The sequence below is a fragment of the Serinus canaria genome, chromosome 7, assembly GCF_022539315.1.
Source record: "Serinus canaria isolate serCan28SL12 chromosome 7, serCan2020, whole genome shotgun sequence".
NCBI lineage: Eukaryota > Metazoa > Chordata > Aves > Passeriformes > Fringillidae > Serinus > Serinus canaria.
Genome location: NC_066321.1, coordinates 25,344,554 through 25,366,932, shown reverse-complemented (window position 1 = coordinate 25,366,932; position 22,379 = coordinate 25,344,554). Strand labels below are relative to the sequence as shown.

The 22,379-nt window shown below is 41.6% G+C and overlaps 1 protein-coding gene across 2 annotated transcripts in view; it reads left to right on the top strand.

The window, feature by feature from the left end:
* KLF7 (KLF transcription factor 7) overlaps window positions 1-18,701 on the top strand; it is a 65,686-nt gene extending 46,985 nt beyond the window's left edge. For both annotated transcript variants that reach the window (XM_030241836.2, XM_050976658.1), the window contains 2 exons: window positions 4,319-4,442; window positions 10,711-18,701. In XM_030241836.2, coding sequence (XP_030097696.1) covers window positions 4,319-4,442; window positions 10,711-10,762 — 176 coding nt within the window. In that variant the 3' untranslated portion in view covers window positions 10,763-18,701. The remainder of the gene's footprint in view (window positions 1-4,318; window positions 4,443-10,710) is intronic.
* Window positions 18,702-22,379: the final 3,678 nt, after the last annotated feature.

Here is a 22,379-nt window from a genome sequence, read left to right as displayed (position 1 = left end):
GAAATGTGTTATGGGGGTACTTTAGAAGAAGAGCTCAGTAAGGTGCCATAAACAGAAGTGGAACAGGGAGCCTACTCCCCAAGCATCCTCGTCTCAGGGTGTAAAATGTGCTCTAGGAACATGAAAAGTTTAAAATGAGGTATGGACCACAGGACACAGCCAGGACCACCGTGAAGAGAGGCTGCTTCACAGAAGTGTGCAGTCACCATGGACTGAAACCCTAAAGTATATCTGAAGGGCTAATAGCATTTCTGCAGGACTGTTTTGGTGATACAGCCCTCCCACACCAGTAGGTTCAGGACATGGCTCTGTGCACAAGCAGGCATGTGCAGGCTGCTTCTCCAGGATCCTCACCAGGCAACTCAGATGTGTCTCATGTGAGTGTTTCCTGGTGATCAAGTGACCTCTCTTGAGATGAGGCTTTGTTCAGCCTGGCCAGAGTGTAGATGTGGGGGTTTTTTCCTGTCCCAGGAGAAGCTGTGTGAGTGCACAGCTGGCATGCTTCACCTGTGGCCCAGCTCCAGCCACAGGACAAGACTGTGAGCAGCCAGAAATGATACCCTTCCAATGCACACCGTGTGGTGTTGGTCCTGTGCACCCACTGTCTCACTGCAGCTCTCCCTCTTTGTGCTGCACTGCTCTCTGATGCACGTGCTGCCCATGGAAACTGCAAGTCAGTAAGCCTGGGATCACTGGGTAGTGTCTCTGACTACCAAGGGGAAAAGTAGAAACAGCTGAAAGCCAGTATTCTATGTTGCTTACAGATTTTCCATAAACAAATGATAAATTTTTTGAACAGAAGTGCTCATCTAGGAAAATTGCACAATTCACTGCTTGAATATATCTGCACTGCTTCCCAGGTAGGTTTTTATGGGTGTGTGGGATCTGAGCCAGCCCTATGGTGTGGAGTAAGTTCTAAACTGAAAGAACTGAGTAATTAACATGTTCCTAGGTATTGGCTTCTTTTTGGATGGGGACTGGCTCCTCCATTGTGTGTGTTTGTATAAATGTGGATTTATGGATTTTTTTAAGGACTGCATAGATCTTTGTGTTAAATAAAGGTGACTTAAGGAGTAGAGCCTCCTTCCTGGGGGTGGTGTGCAGGCACAAGTTTTGAATGTGGTTTTTAATTTGAGAAATTAGGAAAAAAGTCAGTGTGGCACAACTCTGTGATGTTCCTGTTTTTAATTGGATTTGCAGCTCATAATTAATTTCTTAAAAAGAGGGAGATCCTGGCCCTGTAGAAGTGAGTAGGAGTTTTGCCATTGCCTTCAGCAGAAGAAGATTTCATCATCTATCTTTTTAGTCTCACTAATCCTCTGAACAAGAGAAGAGCAGCCTAACACATGGAAAGGATCCTTCCCATTTTTCCTCCCTGCTATTGCCAGTAAGGAGGTAGGAGGCCCTCCCCCCTTTTTCATTCCCATGCTTTCTACATATGTGCACCTTGGCAAGACACACTTCCATTTCATCTTCATGTGAGGTGACAGCAGCCATTGAAGGAGCAGTTTGTTTTTAGACTTCACATGCAGAGACAGTCTTCACACGCTCTCTTCTCCTTCCCTCTTGTGTTTTTGAGTAGCTGCAGGAGGCCAGGAAATCAAACCTCTTGGAGGTCTCTGGGTCAAGGAGCCATCTGACATGGCTTTAAAGGTCACCGTGCTCCTTTGCATTTACCTTGTGCACTGGGAGCCTGGCATGGCAGCGTGCAGTCTGGAGCACTGAGAGGTACTGTCTGACATTTTGCTGAACAGGGCTTGGGTTACAAAGGAAAAACAAAACTCAGCTCAGGGCAGTGCGAGGCCAAAGCTGGAATACTTGGGAGAGGAGCCCCTGCAGCAAGTAGCAGAGATATGTGTCATTCTGTGGGTTCACCAGTAATCGTGCTTGGCTTTTCTGCCTCTTGTAGCCTATATATAGCACTGTCTGTTTTCAAAGCTCTTGACAAATTTTAAGAAGCCAAACTCCACTTCAGTCCTAGTAGTCCATATAGTTTCACAGAAAGACCAGGATGCTTTTTCTTCACCCTTCTACTCTATAGATGACTCTATCCTTCAGACTGGCTGTACCTGCCCGATCTGGCTGAGCAGTCTCCTCTGCATTTGCTTTGCAGCGTGTGTGGCAAATGTGCTGCAAGGCACTTTCCCTGCCTGGCTGTCTCCACTCTAAGGTAGGCACTAGAGAGCGTCAGAGAACCAAGGAACTGCATTATCATCGAGGCTTGTTTACTGACAGCTTTTTAAAATAATGCATGAAATGTTCAGACATCACAGGCACCAGCCTTGGAAAATCCCTTTTTTTCTGAGGAGAGCAAATGCTGTTTGACAGGTAGGGTGAAAAGGGCTGGGGAGAGACTGCTGCAACTGCAGCTCCAGTGTGTGGGGCCAGCACTGGTGACAGTGTTTGAGGTACAGTTGAGTCACCAGCCCAGAAACAAGACACCAGCACCTTGCTCACAAAGAAGATTCTAACTTATTTTCCTGAAGAAATCCTGTCCAAAGAAAAAAGGAACAAGACATGAGTCTGCAGAAATGACCGAGCAGGCACATTCTAAGTGGGGTAGTGTTATTGTTGGCTCAGTCCCTTGTCCTGTTGGGCATTTTCCCATGGGGGACTGTGACTCACAGCAGGGACATCCAGGATGGCCTTTCTTCATTCAGGTACTGTGGGATAAATGGATATTTTGGTGTAGTCTTGCCAGTTGCTGCCCCTTCTTCACAACTTCATCCCAATGAATCCTTTAATTGAACTACTAAGCCAAATAAACTTCTCAAAGGCCAATAAAATAGCTCAGCTTCAGTAAAGGTCTCAGCCCATTCTGCTGTTCTGTCTGGGGCAGATGACCACTGAGCAGCAGAGCTGCCTGTGCAACAAAAAGTCTGCAGAAACTCACAAACCAGAGAACAGCATTTTTAAATGTATTTTGCTGCAATTTTCTTTCCCTTTTCACTTTTCTTGCTCTTTTTGCCTCTCCAGTTCATCATCATGATATACATAGGTCTCCCTTATCCAGATCTCACTCTTACACTTGCTGAATAGACACACTAAATGTAGCAATCTGTGTCTCTGCATTGTCTGCTGTGGTCAAGTGATTGTTTCATGTGACTGGCCTAGAGGGGTCTTACAGATTGCAGCCCTAGTGTGGCCCATGGTGGGTTTTTTAAGATTACCTTCTTAGCAATTTTAAGAACAAATAAATAAGTAATAGTCCACTTAAAAGCTTGGTAAGTGTAAGTGATTTCTTGTCTGACTTTTATCTCAGCTAACTGGATGGAGAGGAGTGACATGGAGTTTCTGTAGGAGGAGATGCACTGGAGATACACTTGTTGTGGGGGGAAGTGTTAAATTTGAATGCACACCAATGCATGTGCACTGAAAAGGAAAAGGGAGTCATGACTTAGGATTCTTCATCAGAAGGTGTTCATGACTCCACAGATGTTACACCATGGCAGACTTTGATCTGCAGAGTCTGATGTGCATTAGAAGATGGATATGAGCATAGAATCACAGAATATCCTAAGTTGGAAGAGACCCACAAGAATCATTGAGTCCAGCTCCTGCCAGCAGACTAGAATCTCTCTTGTCTTACCACTACACCATTTCACTGCCTTCAATGGTATTGTTAATATTTTGGGGCAGAATAACAGCTGATGAATGTGTAGAGCAAGAAGCCTGAAGGAACAGATGATTCAAAGAAATAAAAATATACTCTCTCACACTTGATGATCTGATACACCATTTCTTGGTCCCAGGAGTAGATTTTGTTGTCAACCACAAGTAAAAAAGGTGCAGTCCTTGGGGCCAGCAGGCATGAATGCTTTGGGGGAGCAGATGTGAGGCTGGCCACACAAGGGGTAACCAGAATCAGGGTAAAGCATGTGATGAGTAGTGGTGGTCACTCAGGAGTGGTGCTCACCTGTACAGTGTTCAGGTGTTAGTACAGTCACTCAAGTACTGCAGGAATACATCTGGCAAGGTTGGAGTGAGCTGAAAAGCTGTTTGAAAATCAAGCTTCAGCCACACAGCTGCTTAGACATTTGAGGACATTCTTAAGGCTTCTTCAAAGGCCAGTTGGCTGGTTTTGTTAGAAACAAGATACAAGGTTGTGTGAGAATTTTAGCTGTGGTAAAATCTGGACTGGAACTATCCCCAGCATACAAGCCCTAAGTTATTTGCATGCCACTCTGACAGTGAATTGTGTGAAGGGCTAACTGACTGGAATGGGTTAGAGGCAGGGTGGGAGGACACGGGGCTTTGAGGCTGAGTGCTCAGTAATGCTGCTGCTGCCACGCTGACTGTTCTCTCCTCCCCTCTGCAGGTGAGAAGCCTTACAAGTGCTCCTGGGAAGGGTGCGAGTGGCGTTTTGCACGGAGCGACGAGCTCACGAGGCATTACAGAAAGCACACGGGGGCAAAGCCCTTTAAATGCAACCATTGTGACAGGTAATGCAGCTCTTAACGTGGTGTTCAAGAAACCTGTGGACTTTTGTGACTGGCATGGAGCTGCCAGCTCCCAGAAACAAGAGACCTGGCTCCCAGCAGAGATCCCCCTTCTGTCCCGCTGCCTGCATCCCTGTACCATGGAGGGAGCCTCTGCTCAGCTCCTGTCCTCTCTGCTTTTGTGGCCAGGCAGGCTGGCAGATGGGGAATTCTTCCTAAGCAGTCTAATCCCACAGCACAGAACAAAATGTGGGACCAGGTGTAGGTCTGACTGAACCCTGCTGGTGTCTGTTGTGGGCACAGGATTCAGTTCACAGGGCAATACTAGTTAATACTCTTAAAGCAGAGAAGACATCCAGAGGGCCTTAGACCATTTCAGTGATGGACCTCTCCACAAAGCATCTCCCCAGCTTTCTGTCTCCTGATCCTGTGAGCTTGCTGTGCTCACGAAGGCAAAGCTCCCTCTGTTTGCTTTGCTTCAAGGACTACCCCAAGCACCACTGCTGGCTACCCACATTTTGGCAGGGTGGGCCTCACAAAAACATTGGGGTATGGCAGGAGGAATGGGGAGTGGGTGGCTCTTGTGCCACAGGTGGCCCAAATCTGTAAGAAACCTCTAGGAAAAAGCATTCCATTTCTGTATGGTCGTGGTCTTCTCAGCACTGACTCCAGGGCTCCTAAAGAAAAGACAACAAAGGGCACCATTCTCAAAAGCCCAAGTGATTTAGACACAAGTTACCCTTCAAGTTCATGGGGTTGTTTTGTGTAACATCAATGATCTCTGCCCATTCCTGCTAATTAGTGAATCTTTTCCTACAGTTTTAAATCTCATTCTTGCCATCTGTTTGAAGTGGGAGGTACTCTGCACCTTCATTCTGAGAGGGCAGGCAGGGCCGAGGTTCCCCAGGAGCCTGTCAGCAGCAGTGCTCTGGGGCTGGGAAATGCGGTGTGAGCTGAGCCACCAGCGGCTCCTGCGAGAGCTCTCACCGCCCCTCCTTTCTGCAGCCTCGCTGCTTTAGCTGCTTCAGTCAATACTGAGCTGCTCTGAAAAATCTGGTCGTCCTTGCTTGGTGCTGAGTGTTTTTGAAAGCTGGTTCTTTCAATTGAGAAACAAAACCAAAAGAACATCCTTCTCCACATCCCCAATCCCAATTGATAAGAAATCAGGGTGGAGCAAAAGCAATTACCCCTGTAATGACTCTTGACAGCACTGACAGGATCGAACAATGAGCACCTCTCCCCCACTCACCCCCCCAGCTGAAGATTGGCAGTGCCCTGGGTGAAACCTGGATCCACTATTGAGTAATCAAATAATGTGCTTGCATCTGAACATGTTATCCAGCTAATCCTATTTTTATATATTTTTAAAAGAGGCTTAAGAAAATTACCCATCTTTTTAATGCAGCACTAACGTTCTCGACTGTGATAAGGAAACGTTTTGTAATACAATAAAGCCTCTAGGAAGCCTGTGGGTACACCAGACCAACAGAGAATATGCATGGAGAGAGGATGTGTGGGACATAAACAAGGGACCCCATCCTTTTATGGGAAGGAAATTTGATCATTTTCACATCCTGCCTTTCCAAGAGCTTCATCTCCTTAAGTGCTCTTCTGCCCTTGTCTCCCCTCTTCCTGTCCCCCTTCCCCCATGGAGGGCTTCCTCTTGGATTATCTTTTGTTTTATCGCTGGATCATCTTTTGTTTGCTCAGAATGAGGGACAGGATAAGCCAAGTAGGGACCTCTGCAGTTCTGCTTTTGTTTAAGCACTTCTGTGAATGAGAACAATTATATTCTCTGTTTTTAATGTAAGGCATTGCCTTTCTCCTTTCTTTCCTCGAGTGGCCCCACAAACACACACACACACACAGAGCCCTAGGGTGTCTGTGTCAGGACAAACAATATTTTTAGCAGACATCTAGAGAAATACAGCTGGTATTTTCAAGTCCTTGGTCTCTTTCAGCCCTTTGTTAAGTGCTCTTTATTCTCCCCCCACATATTATCCCTTTCTACCTGGCTTTTCTCTTTGGCAGCAAACTCAGTCACTGCAGTCAAGAGATATATTCCTGTAATCATCTAATGCATTTTTGCTCTTCTGCTGAATCTGTAGATGAAGAGAAAACATTAATAATAAAATTCAGAGTGCTGAGGGTTGTGCACTGTTAAACTCTATGCCCATACTGTCTGTGTGTGGTGATAGGAGGCAGATTTGTCATTATTCCCCCAGTTTATTGTTGCAAGCCTTTAGAGTGACAGTGCCTGTTTTTTTACCCTACTCTGCCATACTATTGTTTTTCATTATTTTCTCATTCTCAGGCCCCTTTGCTACCACCTACTGCAGAAGTCACCTAAGCAAGAGCTGAAACATGAGCCCAAAACTGCCTTTAGCCATTTAGGCAGACTTTTAAGATGTGCCTTCCTGAGCCAGGGTTGCAGCTGGAGAGCAGTTTCTCTGTATTTGAACTGCTGCCCTTTATTGCACTCCCCATTATCGGCAGAAGCTGTGGCCACTCTCTCAGACATGCTGCCTTGTTAGGTTCTAAGGAGCTGATTGGAGCTGTTTTAACAGCACCGATGTAGCACAAATCCTGTGCCTGTTGTTGTTCAGAGCTGAAGGCTGTATCTTGGCAAACAGAGCATGGAAGGGGTGATTCAGATAGCAGAGGGGGATGATGTTCACACAGTCTGGCTGCAGTTCCCTTCCAAGACTGTTTTTAGATGTGCTTGTCTCTCTCACCTTCTGAACAATGTCAAAGGAGTATTAATGTCCTCTGTGTATAAGTAAATTTTATAACAAAAGAGATAAGATGAGATTCTCCTCTTCTGCTGTCCCAGACCTACCCCAACACCACGCAGCCCACAGATCACATTGTTTGTCATAGCTGGCAAACTCCCACTGCTTTGAGTAACTTCATGTGTACTGCAAATGGTGTGTGGCTTTGTGGCAGGGGAGAGAAAGGAGAATCCGTTAAAGTGGTGTGGAAAGCACCCCAGGAAAGCCCTTAGTGCCTTCCAGATGCCAGGGTTATGCTGGTTGTTAGCATTCACCAAGAATTTTGCTCTTCAGAAACGCAGGTTAGGTTTGTTCCTCACACAGTGCAAGCCCTCAGCACTTCCAGGGGAAGAGTTTGACAGGGTAGTGGCACTTGCTGATTCTGGATAAATAGGTGTTTAGGAGACAGCAGCTTAGTTCCAGACTGTTGGGATGCATATTCCTCTCTGCATATGTGAACACGTGCTCATGGTTTCCTTTGTGCTAGCAAGCTGAGAGTGCACTTAGCTGGAATGAACACATCCCACAGTGGAAAATCCACAGCTGCTAGGAAAGATGGCTGAGCAATATATTCTCTCTCCTTGTACTTACCTTCCCTTTTTCTCCTTCAGAGGCTTCAGTGCCAAGCAGTATTGTGTTGCTAAGGAGATACAGCAAAAAGAGAAAGGAAGGAATCATGTCTGGGAGCAGGGAATTTGTGTATCACACATCCCTGTATGAGTTTTATAATTAGAGTGTCTTATTCTAGCATAAACTGTTCTTTCTAGGAAGAGCTAGACTGGGGGGAGGATGATGGAGAAGGCTGTGGTGGGCCCATGTGTGATGTACAGAGCTGGTCTGGAACTGAAAGAGGTGTAGAGCCAGAGGTGCAGAGCAAAGTCTCGTTTCCTGGGCAGGATTAGAGACCACCAAGCCCCTGTTCCCTGATTTTTTGAAAAGTAGTTTCCTTTGACAGCTTATCCTGTGGAGCGTCTTCCACTGCTGCCTCTAGTCCCTTACCCAGAAAAGAAAGAAAAGAAGTGTGTCCAGTAATCAATAGGCTTTTAGACAGTGTGATTTAGCTGCAAAAATTTTGTGTGGACTTTTTTACAGTTGAAAATAAATATCCACATCCACCAGCCTTACCAAGAGATAGAACTAAACAAATTAGTCAGCGGGAGAATGTGGAGAATTAGTATTGTACCACTTTATTAGCTATAAACTAGCAAATATGGCACCATTTTATTACCTATAAAAATATTATGGGTGCTAATACGGTAGTTACTGATGTGAAGCAATGTACTGAATCTATAATTCTAACAGATCTGGCTATGCTGTGACTCAGCATACACTTCCCTGGGTTGCATCTGTAAAAGAGACAACTGGAGAGAAAAAGCTGTGCTTGGGTGGGGGTCTTATGACTAGTCCTAGACTGAAGTGCCAGCTGGTGCATGTCTTTTTGGCAGCCACTCAAGCTGTTGTTTTGTTTTGGCAGCCCTTGTAGCCAGAGCATGCTGCTTTCTCAGTTTAAGACTGATGAGAGAGACGTTGGTCCAAGGATATATTTTGTCACTCTAGGGCTAGAAAATTCTAGCTGTGCAAAGCCTGCTGTGGTGAAAGCCAGTGTCCACTGTCAGGTTCACGTGTGCCTTGCTGTGCCTCATGTACGTCCTTGGAGGAATGGCTCCTCCATCCTATTTTGAAGTCTCATTTTTGCCATTCTGAAGGTATTACTCCCTTGTAAGCCCTGCAAGCAGAGAAGAGATGAGTTGAACAGAGTTATGCTCATTGCTCATTCACAGAAGATGAGTAAATGACTTTTCTTGTGGAAGTTGTCTTGTTTTAAGGTTTCTCTGTCTTATAAATGTACTTCTTGATCACTCATCTCTGTGTGTAGATGCTGACTGATCACATGTGCAGTGGAATAATTCAGCAGGACAGAAAAAGTCCCCTAAGTATTTAAAATAGTGTCATTTTTATAGTTCTCTTTCTCAGCCTTTCTCTGCTTAGGGTGTTTATCCTTTGGGTGTTTAGATTGACTGTTCTTTTTTTTATCTGTCATTATTGGCTTTTGGGGGAGGTTGTTCATTTTGTTCTTCTTCTTCTTCTTTCTGAAAACTACAAAACACTCAACTACCCCTTTTTTAAAAATACACTTGGTGCCCATATATGAGCTATCTTGATTCTTACAATAAGCCATTTAGATATTCTTCAGACCATTATTGGTGGCTGCTTTATACTCTAGTTCTGTGGAGCACTGAAAAGACATGCCAGGCAAATCAGTTCTGTAAGTAGGTTTTCCTAGTGTTCTTGGAGCCTACAGAACCAGTTTACTCAAAAGCCACAGGTGTTTGGGGGTTGGTGTGATATTTGTAGTAAATGTTTTCAAAGTAAATAAGCCAGTATCTTGTGCACAGCTTAAGGTGGAAAGAAGGTAAGCCAGAATTTGCAGGGAACCTGAAAACCTCCTGATTTTAAATGCTCAGCTGAAGTTTCTAATAGAAGTTTAATTTCTGAGTGAGTCTAAGTCCTGCCACTGTGACAGGCTCTGTTTTAGGGCTGTGGGGTAGCAGCCAGAACCACTGTCTGCTTCTCCTGTGGTTTGCTTTCCGGTGCTGTACATATCTTAAATGGCACTGTGATGGGGGGGTGTAATGGATGGGTGCTTTCAATCCCATATCTAATGGGTATGGAGTCTGTCTCATCAGGATCCAGCTACATGTTTAGAATGACAAAACATTATGTTTTATTATGAGATGGAAAAGCCTTTGTGGATAAAGAACAGAAGTGAAAGCTCAACTCCTGGCTTTCTTTTTTTCCCCCTGGTTTTACCACACCTGTGTGATTTACAGCTTCCTTGCCTTCTCTGTCTTTCAATTGTCACTTTTAAAAAACAGGCATAATATCTTCTGTCAACATCCTTCAGGGAGATAATATTAATCAGAATCCACATATTACCACCCAGATTCCCAGGTGAGAGGAAAGGAGAGATATGAAGCCCGATGGATTGTCAGCCTCCAAACTCTGAGCCAGATTTCCTTCCAGTTTGGAGTTAGAAATGAGAATTCAACTTTCAAAACTAGCATCGTTCTTTGGTGCTTTTTGCAAGGAGTGGGCACTTGAGAAAGCGGGTATTTTTAAAAATGGTGTTGCTGCATAAAACTGATTTGTTTGATTTATTTTTTTAATATGCAAACACATGCATACTAAATATTTGGCTTTATAGTATAGCTGCAGAGATGAGCACTCTTCCCTGATGTCTGACTCCGTGAAAGAAGTGAGAGGGAGAGGAACAGGGAAAGGATAAAAGTCATCTCTTCAGCTGCTGAAGAGCCAGGGTAGTTGCCTATCTGTGGTCACAGGGGTTGATGACACAGGCTTTGGTGGTGATCCATGGATAGCTCAAGGAATGTCTCTAAACTGGGAGATGTATTTTCTCCTGTACATAACGAGAAAGGAGCAGAAACCCTGTTTTCCAAAATCCTATACTTATTTCAATTGCTGCTTGCTTTATGTTGCAGGTGTTTTTCCAGGTCGGATCACCTCGCCCTCCACATGAAGAGACACATCTAAATATCAGTCAGCTTGGCATGGATGTCATCTGGGCTAAGTGTTGTGAGATGAAAGTGGAACTCAAGTTACAACGTGCTACCTTACAGGAGAAGAGAACTCGCTCCCATGTACTCCTCTGTACAGGGACCACATGCTCACAGTGTCATGCTCCCAGTTACACTTCAGTACCAATCGGTTCTTTTATGCCTTGCCCCAGCTGGATGGGAGAAGATGCAGGCGAGGAAATGGTATAGAGGTGAAGTCAGTGAAAAAGAACAATTACTTTCAGTACTTCATCCCTCTTGGATTTGTTTCCTGTTTTTGCCAGTGGAAATCAAAGAAAACAGAGGAGGCTTCCCTGCAGGTGGACGGCAGTAAGAGGGGCTTATCTAACTTGCTTCTCAGTGCAACTCACTAGAAGAATATGTCGTCTTGAAGTTGCATATTTGTAGCACTAACTTTCTTTTTAAATAGATGGGGGGAAAACAATGACCTAGAAAACCAAATCCCAGTTTGGTAGCCAAAATTAACCTCTTGGTTTTTTTGTTCTTTCTCTGAGAATTCCTAATTTTCAGTGCATCAAACTTCTCACAGACACTTTGACCTGTCTTGGTTTTGGTTCTTCTTCCCAGAACTGAGCTATTGAGATCCTTTTAAGTCAATACCAGTGGCCTTAATGGCAGTAGACTGTGGAGTGACACTTGTGACACAAACATCCTCTTTTTGGCCTGAGTTTATGTAGACTTCATGGAGGATTATATTTTTGTTAGTTGTTTTTATTTTAATTTTTTTTTTGGCTATTGCACAACATATGCACTAGGGACTCTGGAAGCTGCTGCCACGATGGCTAAGTAGCCAAGGGATAAACCCCTGAGATACAGCACCTAATATCTCTGTAAGCCTCACCTTATTGCCATAGCTAGGACTTCTTGTTTATTCTTTTGAACAAAAAACTTTAAAAGCTTGTTTGGAAGCTTAAACCTTTTTTCTCTTTTCTCCACAAACAAGTGATCTTCAGAACTCCTTGTCTTCACCTGGATATCAGTCTGGGACTGGCCACACAGGCATGACTACAGGATTCCTTCCACTTCATGTGAGCAGATTAGCCACAACCCACGGTGATTTAGTGGTGAATTATGTTGCTTTTTCTTGCAGTTCTCCTATTAACCAATTTAAAACATTAGCCTTTTGTTTCTGTAAAGAGCACCTGCAGACGTTTTAATTTAAACCTGTTTGTTGAGCATCTTACACACAAAAACAACCCCCAAGCCAAAAATCCTACTCCAGTCTCTGAGTAGGAAATCAAGAACCTCTTCCAAGTACAATGGCTTCATTCAGCATTAGCCTGTTAAAGAAAATATCAAAGTCCTGCTTTTCTGTTCATCAAGTTGATGCTGTAGCCCACTCCTATGTGAAAAAAATGTAACCATGTGAGCGGTGAAGGAAGGGATTGGATTTTACATACAGCAGTGAGGCATTTCCAAATGATTGGTCCAAAGTATTACTAACCTAGAGGTCCATTTTGGCCTACAGTGTGAATCATCAAGGAGAAGTGGAGGTCTCATGCTCACCCTTCCGTCATATTGATAATTTGATTTCTTTGGCTCAAAGTGGATTAAAGTCTTCATTACAAAAGGAAAAAAAAAAAAAACAAAACTAAAAAATGTATTGCCATAACTTGTATTTGAACCTATTTGGCACTGGCCCTGACTCCAAAGACTGCATTTAGGACCATGAAAATGGCCTATGCAAGCAGGCAGGTAGTCATTAGGTTGTATATTTTGTATATTCTTGGACCATCCCTACAAGATGTGTCTAGAAATGAAACAAAATAGCGCGTGGTCCACAAATGGTTGCTGCTCTTTTATAATGTATTAGCCAACTGCCCTTCTTTGACTGTTTTGACTCATTGACTGTTAAATATTTCCTTAATTTATGTTTTGGGAGGTGAAATTGTACTCTAAGGGGAAAAAAGAGCAAACAAGAAACTCAATAGATGTTTTTAAGAGCCGTCACCGGGATCCTTGGCACTTGAATTCTCAGCATTTTGCAACCTTTGGTTCCAGTGAGAGATTGAATTTATTCAAAAGATGCTGGTTTTCCTCACAGTTTTCACAAAACACTGTGACTGTCAACTGAACACTTTGGGGACAGGGGGGAAATACGATGTCTGGCCCATATGGCATGAAATATGGACCAAAATCTAACCATCTTTTAGGGGCAATGATGTAATATTCATGATAAGAGCATGAGAGAGAGTGAAAGTCAGAAAGAAAGAGAGAGAGAAGAAAAAATTGAATTTATTCCAAAGATTTAAAACTAACTATACTCTATATGTGTATATATATATGCTTATATATATATATATGTATACATTTAAAAATTGCAGAGCACTGCTTGCTGACAATCTCGTATTTCTCTACTTCTGTATTTGCATACTTCTTATGGCCATTCCACCCAGCTGTTTCACTGGGACTGAGGGCCCTAGAATCCAATTTGTGTTGGAACAAATAGAGCATCCTGCCAGATCACAGAATCACAAAGTGTCCTGAATTGTAAGGGACCCACAAGGATCATCAAGTCCAACTTCTGGCCCTGCACAGGACATCCCAAGAATCCCACCATGTGCCTGAGAGTGTTGTCCAAATGCTCCTTGAGCTCTGGCTGGCTTGGGGCTGTGACCACTTCCCTGGGGAGCCTTTTGCAGTGTCTGACCACCTTCTGGGTGAAGAACTTTTTCCTAATGTCCAGCCTGAACCTCCCCTGACACAGCTTCATCCCATTCCCTTGGATCCTGTCATTGGTCACCAGAGAGCAGAGATTGGTGCTGCCCCTCTGCTGCCCCTCAGGAAGATGTCTAATGGGAACTGAAACCTCAGCTGTGTGGAAGTGTAGAGCATCCAGTGAGTGCATTAGATAAAAAAAAGTATAAGAGAATCCTAGAGTTTCTTTACTGTAGTGTCCTAAAATTTATGCTCTCAAATTCTCCACTCTGATATTCATTGGCTGTGAACCTGCATAAATATCCTCCTTTGCTCTCTGAACACACCTGCCTTTAGGTGTGCTATCAGTAGTATACAAACCTTAATCATTAAGTGATGGTTTAAACACCAGACTCTATTTAAATGGGAAAAAGTCAAGCAAGACTGTTTTTTAGTTCCAGTTGTCATTTATGGTGTTGTTGGCATCTTATTTAAATATACCAGAACAAGGGCCCCAAGGGAAAAAAATACTGAAATATATCTTTACTTTGTTCATAAGGCGGGCCTACTTCTAAATCCTGCATCCAAATAGCCTAAAAAACATAGAAGAAAGGGGGTTAAAAGGCATATTTCAAATTTCTCAGGCTCTCTAGCAGGTCTTGAACTCTGAAGCCAAAATTTGAGCTTTGAAACCACCTCTTATGTTTGAAAAGGGTGGTATTTTTCAGCTGTATATATGGTGTACCCAGTCAATCTCTTGACTTCTGTTTTTGGGTGCTCATATGCAAGTGTCGTAGTCATTACTAAAATTTTGAACCATAACTTTGGTATTTTATAGAAGGAGTCTCCATTTTGGAAAGGCATAATTAGTGACACATTCCAGGATTGGGTTTTTTTTTTTTTACAATGACAAGTTTTGTTTCTTTGCAGATATTTTAAGCTGTACACTTCAAACTTGTGTAGTCTGTTACAGTTAGTTCCTTTTTGGGCCTGTGTTTCCTTGCTAAAGTTGTACAGTTGTTCTCTCTCTGTAAATTATGAGTAGAATCAGACTAAAGAGGAAAGGCTCTGTGTAAGGCTTCTTGAAAGCAAACCCATAAATTTGGTGACAGTTGAGGACAGTTATCCAGCTGTAGAAAGGAGAAGCTTTACCTTGTTTCCTTCAATGTAAGATTTATGCCTATTTGTAGAAGAGAAGCCATTATAAGAAAATCAGATCGTTTTTCCAAGGTTATGGAGCTGTAGGCTGAAAACAGATTGAGCTAAAAGTCTCACAAAATAGTGTACACAGAGGAAGCAATTAAAATAAATGTTTTTGTGATTAGCTAAATAATATTTTGGATCAGAACAGTCAATCATAGAATCATGCATGTGGAAAGGGACCTCCAGAAGCCATCTTAGCCAACCTCCAACATGAGCTGGTTGCTCATGACTGTATCCAGCTGAGTTTTAAATATCCTCAGCAATGGAAATTCTGCAGTCACTCTGTCCAAGCTTCTCCAATATTTAACCACTTTCATGGTAAAAGAAAAAAAAAATCCAAAAATCTGTGTGTCAGGTAGAAATTTTTCATGTTCAAACCTGCTTTCAGGCTTCTTCCACTGTGCACCTCCAAGAAGAGTCTTCTTCTCTAGTCCTGGTTAGGTATTTGGAGATAGCAATAAGATCAACACTTACCCTTCTCTTCCTAAGGTTGAATCTCAGCCTCTCTTCATCCATCATGTGTTCCACTACCTTTGTGGTGAATCTCTGCTAGACTTGCTCCCATATGTCAATCACTTTTGTGACTGGGGAGACCAAGACAGAATATTCCAGGTCAAGATGTGCTTTGTATGTGACAGTGTTGATAAAATATATTTGTTCTGGACTTTTCCATTGTCTGAGACAACTTAAAGTCAAGATTCTATTTTGAAAACTGACTAATAAAAAATAATTTAGGAAGCACTGTTACAAATAATTTTCTAATCAAATTTGCCAAATCTGTGCATAAAAATATGCTTATAAAAATATACTTCTCCACCAGCTTGAGCCCTGGCTAGCAAAATTTGAGTTTTTTTGACATGATCATTAATGGTTCACTTTGAACTAAAAATGTGTAGTTTCATTTGTACTGTATCAAAGATGAAGACACATGATGCTGTATTTTAGTCACTTCTTACACTAAAACTGCACTTCAGTGCATCTTTGTTCTGTTTGGTTTTCCCCTTAGGAGATAAAGAGCAACAGAAAATATCAGATATATTTTATAGAGAGTGGTCTAAAAGTGGATGGCAGAATCCAGAGTATTTTTCATTATCTCTGAGTTGGTTTTCAGTAGCTAGTACTCAGTCTAGACAATTACATTACCTGGCTAAACTAGCAACTGAAGTGAAATTCTAGATTCTTTCAGTGTCTTGGACGAGGCCCTGAGCAGTCTGATCTCACTAAACAAAGGGTTGAATGTTGGATTTGGTGACCTCCAGAAGTACCTTCCAATATTAATTTTTCTGTGCTTCTATGATTCATTTCACAACTTTTACTTATTAAATGTTTTCTGGTTTTATATCTTCATAGTCTTGTGCTGATGAAGCAGACTGTAGGGCAGATCTGTAGGTTTTTTCTCTAATTCTGAGAGTTTCATCCTTGTTAAACTTTGTAAGGTTTCTTCATGAGGGAGACCTAGAGAGGAAGAAATCTTAAAAGAACCCAAACCCTTAGCAAACCAGTTTGAAGCAATATCATAGCTTGATATGTGTCACAGCCAGATATTATGGAAACAAGTTTGCTAGACTGGAAGAGAAATGTGATGTCCCAGAAATGGTTTCCAGGACCTGAAATCTAAGCCAACATATTTCTACAAAGGTGAACTTTTTGTTTTTCATTCATTATTTTCCTCAGACTTTTTGGAATTGCTATTTTTCTTGGGGTAGCACATTTTCACTTAATGCATGGGAAGCACTGACCAAACACAGACAGGGAAGAAGAATCTGAATGCAAGAGGATCCCTCAGTCCTTGCTTTCAGGATTGTTTTAACTTCAGGCATAAAAAAGTAACTAATCACTAGGGTGTATAGCTAAAATGGAGTTGATCAATATGATTGTTGCAGTGATTGAGTATATCTTAGTTATGACCTTTCTGATATCTGTAGAATCAGGCTTTCTCCCTCATTTTTATCTGACCCTAGACAATTTGGGGTTTGTATCTAATATAAAGGTTGCTCCTCCTATTTAATACACTTTATTTGTCTGTATACAGAAGAGGTGGTAATTGGTACTTTTGGCAAAGCTGATGAAGTTCAACTTCCTTCAGTGTTTCCCTTCCTCTTCTCTTAATGTATGTCAAAATCTTTAAATTAAAAAAAAAAAAAGAGGACAATTTTGTAAATAATTTAATGTTAAAAGGCCAGCACTCAGTGGATCAAGGGCTTTTACTCTTGATTTCATTCAGGACTTGGCACATTCTGTCATTCCATCCAGTAAGACTGTTTTTGAGCTTTCATATCCTGGGTGATGCTCTAACCCAGAACTTCTAAACTACTTTTTGCTGATATCAGATAGAATTGCACTTGTAAAGATATCTACATACCAAGAAAGAAAAACAATGCTTGACAGTAACTATTTAACTTTGTCTTGAAAGAAGAGAAATTTTTTTCTTTCAACATTGACAAGTCTTGCCTGTCTTTCGTTAGCATTTAAACTACACTTTCATGAATGATCTTTTCTAGATCAAGCTTGGATATTTTTCTTCCTTTTGTCACACTTGAGTCTCTTTTTATTAATAGTTTAGGGATGACTACTGCAGTCTTTCTCCTCCACAGCTCTGCACAGGCTTCAGTGGCAAGATTTAGCACTGTAAGAACTGTAGGATCTGGCCTACCAGGTACTAAGATCTGTGTTGTAAAGCTGAAAATTTCCTCCTCCCTTAGAGTCCTCCCTTAGAGGAAGAGGTCTTGAGAATACTTGTGCTATATAAGTTATATATATAATGATATAGTTGTATATATAAATTATATACATTAAAATGTTGAGATGGGGAGTAGACTGCCTTTATCACCTCAATAATGAGTTTCCCTACCTGAAAACTTTCAAATGCAGGCGTCATTTTAGAAACAGGGTTTTATAGTTTTCCTTAATGCTTGTTGATGGCATTTTTGGTGTAATAATTGAAGTTGGAATCTGTGATTTTCAAAATGAAAGCTTTGATGACTTTTTTTTTAAGTGCTTTGGTCCTAACTTCTATATACTGCCAGAAAACAGGTTCTCCACCCTGTCTCTGTGTGGGTGTGGATGTACAACAGTATACTGTATATACCTACACAGAAGAGCAAACTGAGCTACTGACTTACAGTTTGTAGTAGCCAACTGTGCCTATTGCTTTCATTTAAGGAGGGCACTTGCTGTTGCCACTGCATTTTAGGAATCATGTCAGCTTCTGTAGGAAAGTTTTCAACAGTGCTGGGAAATACATGTTGCTGTGTACTGTGAATGAGTAGGCTGCAAATTTGGGGATTGGGAGGGGAGGTGGGAAGGGAGGGGGATGAGGGCTTCGCATGTACACACTAAAGGGAACTAGAATGGACAGAAACATGGGAATTTTAGCCTTTATTGTTGGGCTCTCGGGGAAATGAAAAGCTAACATGCAGTCCTTGGAAGGCCTGAATGGCTGAAGGGCTGATCTTTATGTTTTGCAACATATGTTTTACCCATCACTCTGTATTTAAATCCCCAGACCTGTCAGATTCTGGAAGTAGATCAAAACACTGGTTTAAACACTACTTTGTTACCAAGGCCATGTCTCTACCAGGGAAGCTGTCCTACATTAAAATCTGTCTAGCTTAATCACTTTGTAGCTGCACCTGTTATGTGATTGCCTGGATCAAGTTTGCATTGGCATCCTATGCAGTTAAGCTGAAGTGTAAGAAATACTTCAACTAATTAAGATACCTCTACAAGAAGGTTCTTGCACCAGTTTAAGTACCTGGTTTTGAAATCACTGCATATAAACCATAAGAGCTTTTCTCTTAGAAACAAGGCCTTAGTTTGGCATGTCTGCTCATCTAGTTGAAAAAATAATAATGCAGGCTGAGATTTTTTTTTTTCTTTTAAAAGCGACCTGTTTTCCCTTTTGTTCTTTGAAATTTTTCTTGCTCTCTACCACACATTAGATTTTTGTTTGGGGAATTTTTGTTTAACAACGAAAACAACAACAAAATGTATGAATGCTCCCTATTAAAAAAAAACCAAAAAAAAAAAAAAAAAAAAAAAAAAAAAACAAACAACATTGCTTGAAGGACTTTCATTTTGCACTATAATTTTTCTTTTACCAGATGTGTCTGACAAGTGCATTTCGGAGATGCCCTCGGTCACGTTCTCTCAGGCCTACTCTGGTATTTCTAATATATCACAGAAGTACCCAATCTTGTAGCCCTCAGTTCTGCCTTTTTTTGACATTTTATTTTTTTTAAGCTTTTTATATATATATATATATATAAATATATTACTTTGTCAGTTTTTTTGCTGTACAAAAAGTCTTAAGATTTAAAAATATTATTTGTATTATATGATGGTGGTATGTTAATGTTACAAAATTATTAATGAAGAAAAAATTTATTTTTGTTACTGGTCTGTTTCATAATTCTTTTTTAAATTGGTATATTGTAAGATATCTATGCAAAAATGTTATGTGACGCATTTTTATTTAAGAATGTAATATGTGTAATAAACTGTAGAATGTGTTTGGCCCAACAGTGTTTAGTGTGCCTTGTACATTATTTCTTTATGGAAACTTCTCTGAAGAGTGAAATGGCTTTTGGAGTTAAGGCTATGGTCCTGTAAACAGTTATTGACATAAAAATACAACTCCTAAGTGTGCTTTAGCCCATCAGAATAATATTTCTGGATTTAAATAATTTATTTTTAATGTATTTTGTAACAGTTCGAGTGTTGCTTATATTCATGCTGTTTCACATGTTGCTTTTGGAAAAGATGCTCAGGAAGGAAGTTCTTGTTCTTAAAAGCTGCCTGAATTTGGCTTGTAATCCTGCTTCTTTTGGAGTCAGTGATTTCTGTTATTTGATAGTTTACACTTGTTGAAGATTTCAGCCAGTATTATTTTTGTAAAAGACACAGAGAACAGCGTGTTTTATTTTCCATGCTTAGTGTTACAACATATGTCAGTCAGTGGTCAAAACAGGTCTAGACTTTGAGGCTCCTGAGAACTTGTGCTGTGCTCTGGTTCCTGTGTCAGGCTGTCTCACAGGAGCACAGCATTGTTCTCTTTCCCCGCCTCAGTCATTTAGTCTCCCTTGTTAATGGCTGCAAAACTGCAAGCACAATTGAATCCACCTGGATGCTCAAGTACTAAAAATGTATTTAGGCAGTAAAACCAGTTATTTTGAGCACAATTACTTCACAGTGTCATGACATAAAATGAAATTACTTTTTCAGGACAGGCCAATATCCCTTTAGGTTTTTGCTGCCTTGTGCTGACACACTGCAGCAATCTCAGTGGGCATTGCAGCAGGACATTCTTTAGGGTCCATCTGATGCCAGCTGGCTGAGTTTCATTTCTGGGACAACATGCCTCACTTGCCCTGTTGGGGAACCTGCTAGGATTGTTTATGTCAGGCAGACAAAGGGTAGGATTCGCCTCCTGACATCTGCATCTAAAAGTCAGATGATCACTCTAGCCTGCCCATTTATACTCCCTCTGTAGCTAATGAAGAGAGACATATCCAGAGGTAACTCACTCCAGGGGATGAGTTGAAGGCAAAAGGAGCTGGGGTGTTGTTAAGCATTTCTGAAAAACCATATGGTCAAGTTGGAAGATGGTGAAGAAGTGATGCCCGTGGCTGCTTTGGTTGCTCAGGTTGTACCAGGTGTTTAATGATGGATGTAATTTGTAGTGTTTGGGTGTATGTTAAGAAACAGCTCTTGAGCACTGAAAAAGGGCTCAGCACAGGTCTAAATTTTGGGCTTGTGTTACAAATGGTCAAAACTGGATCATGTTCTGTCTGCTTCAGCGTGACAGTGGCATCCTGGTGTCACAGAGTTTGAGTGATTGAGAAGTTGTCATAGCTGAAAAAAATGGTCTCTTTGTTGTGGATCAATTAGTATGATGTAGGTATGAATGGAGTTGTGTTTGACAGAATTATTTATGCAAACAGAATTTTCACATTATAACTTTTCTCTTGTAAAGACAAGGTCTAGGTTCCTTTACTTTCTCTTTTCCTTGAGAACTTCTGGAAGCTTTTAGCATCTCACCTACCTTGATTTGTCTGACAGTTGCATATGTCTGTACATCTAGACAAAAATACTTCTAGTGTAATTTAGTCCTTTGCTCTCCACCTGTGAGAGGGACATCCAAAGACTTTTTGAAGGGCAGCACAGCATGAAACCCAACTGGAGGGATGATTATCAATTACAGGTAAGCATTTAACCTGGTTGTTTTCCAGGAAGTTTCAGAAAATACGATGCTTTGCTATCAAACACATCCTCTTAGAAGCAAGTAGGTTATTAATCTGCAGGAGTAGCTGTCAGACACTTCCCTGGGCTGGAGGCCAGGGAAAGGACAGAAAGTGAATAAACTCCTCCTCTTTGAAATTTTTCAGTAGCACACAGTCACACACCTTGGGCAACTCCTGCTAATGGGTACAGAGTTTTCTGAGGAAAGAAAAATTCATTTACTTCTAGGATTAAACTGTATTTGAGCCTTCTGTTGAGCTCATCTGTTGCAAACTCACCATGTGCAAACTTAGCATGACTTTTCAGACATAGAGTCATAGAATAGGTTGGGGTGAAAGGGACCTTAAAGACCACCTGGTTCCAATTCACCTGCCATGGGAGAGGATGTCACCCACTAGGTCACATTACTCAGAGCCCCATCCAGCCTGTCTTGAGCACTGCCAGGGATCCAGACCTCCCAGGGCAACCTGTTCCAGTGCTTCACCACCCTCTGAGTAAAGAATTTCTTGCTAATACCCAATCTAAGCCTGCTCAATTTTAGTTTAAAACCATTACTGCTTGACCTGTCACTATCTGCCCGTATGAAAAGTCCCACCATGCTTTTTATGAGCCCTGTTAGGGTACTGAAAGGCTGCAGTGAGGTCTTCCCCAAAGCCTTTTCTTTTCCATGCTGAACAACCCCAGGTCTCTCAGGTTTTTCTCCCCTCTTTTTTTTTTTTATTATTTTTTTATATATGATTTTTATTTTTGACCTTACTCACTTTTTTCTAATGAGTGCAAACAAGGAGAGAAACATTAAATGTGAATGAAAGCAGAGATTTGCCACCAGAATAATGCTATTTTACCTCTTTTTACAAACATTTATAATGCTCCTGGGTGTAATTGGTTTTTTAAGATGTCAGTTTTGATATGAAATAAACAGTTTTTCATTAACAGTACTGACTGAGAGCTCAAGTGCCTCATCATGTGCCTCTGTGGTACTGAGAGCTAACAAAGGCCATTGGAACATTTACTTCCAGGGGCCTTCTGTGTCCATGGCTTGTCCATGGACTTCATTTTTCTGGAAATCTCTTGTCTGAAGTCATAACAGCCACATCCTCTTCTGACAGAGCCTTCCTCATGTACCCCTGTGCATGGTTTCAGATTCATTACCTGCTTCTGTTCTGTCAGTTTAGTGTTTGCTGATGAGAGGCAATAAAACTGAACAAGACAAAGATGCTGCAGCTAATTAGTCTTGAGGTTAAAATTCTTCAGGGCTTTGAATACTCTTCCAAACTCAGTCAAATTTACCTTTATCTGCTGAAGTTCTGCTGGGCTTTTTGGAGGTGCAGACTGAACAAAAGTACCTCAAACATGCAGAACAAGAATTCAGCTTCAGATTCCCAAGTAACATAGAGTGCGGGAACTGGGAAGCAGAGTCCCAGTCCAAGCAAATGTTTGCCTTCTGGTTTGAAGATCTTACCTAGTGTTTCTAATTTACTGAGGTAATCAGG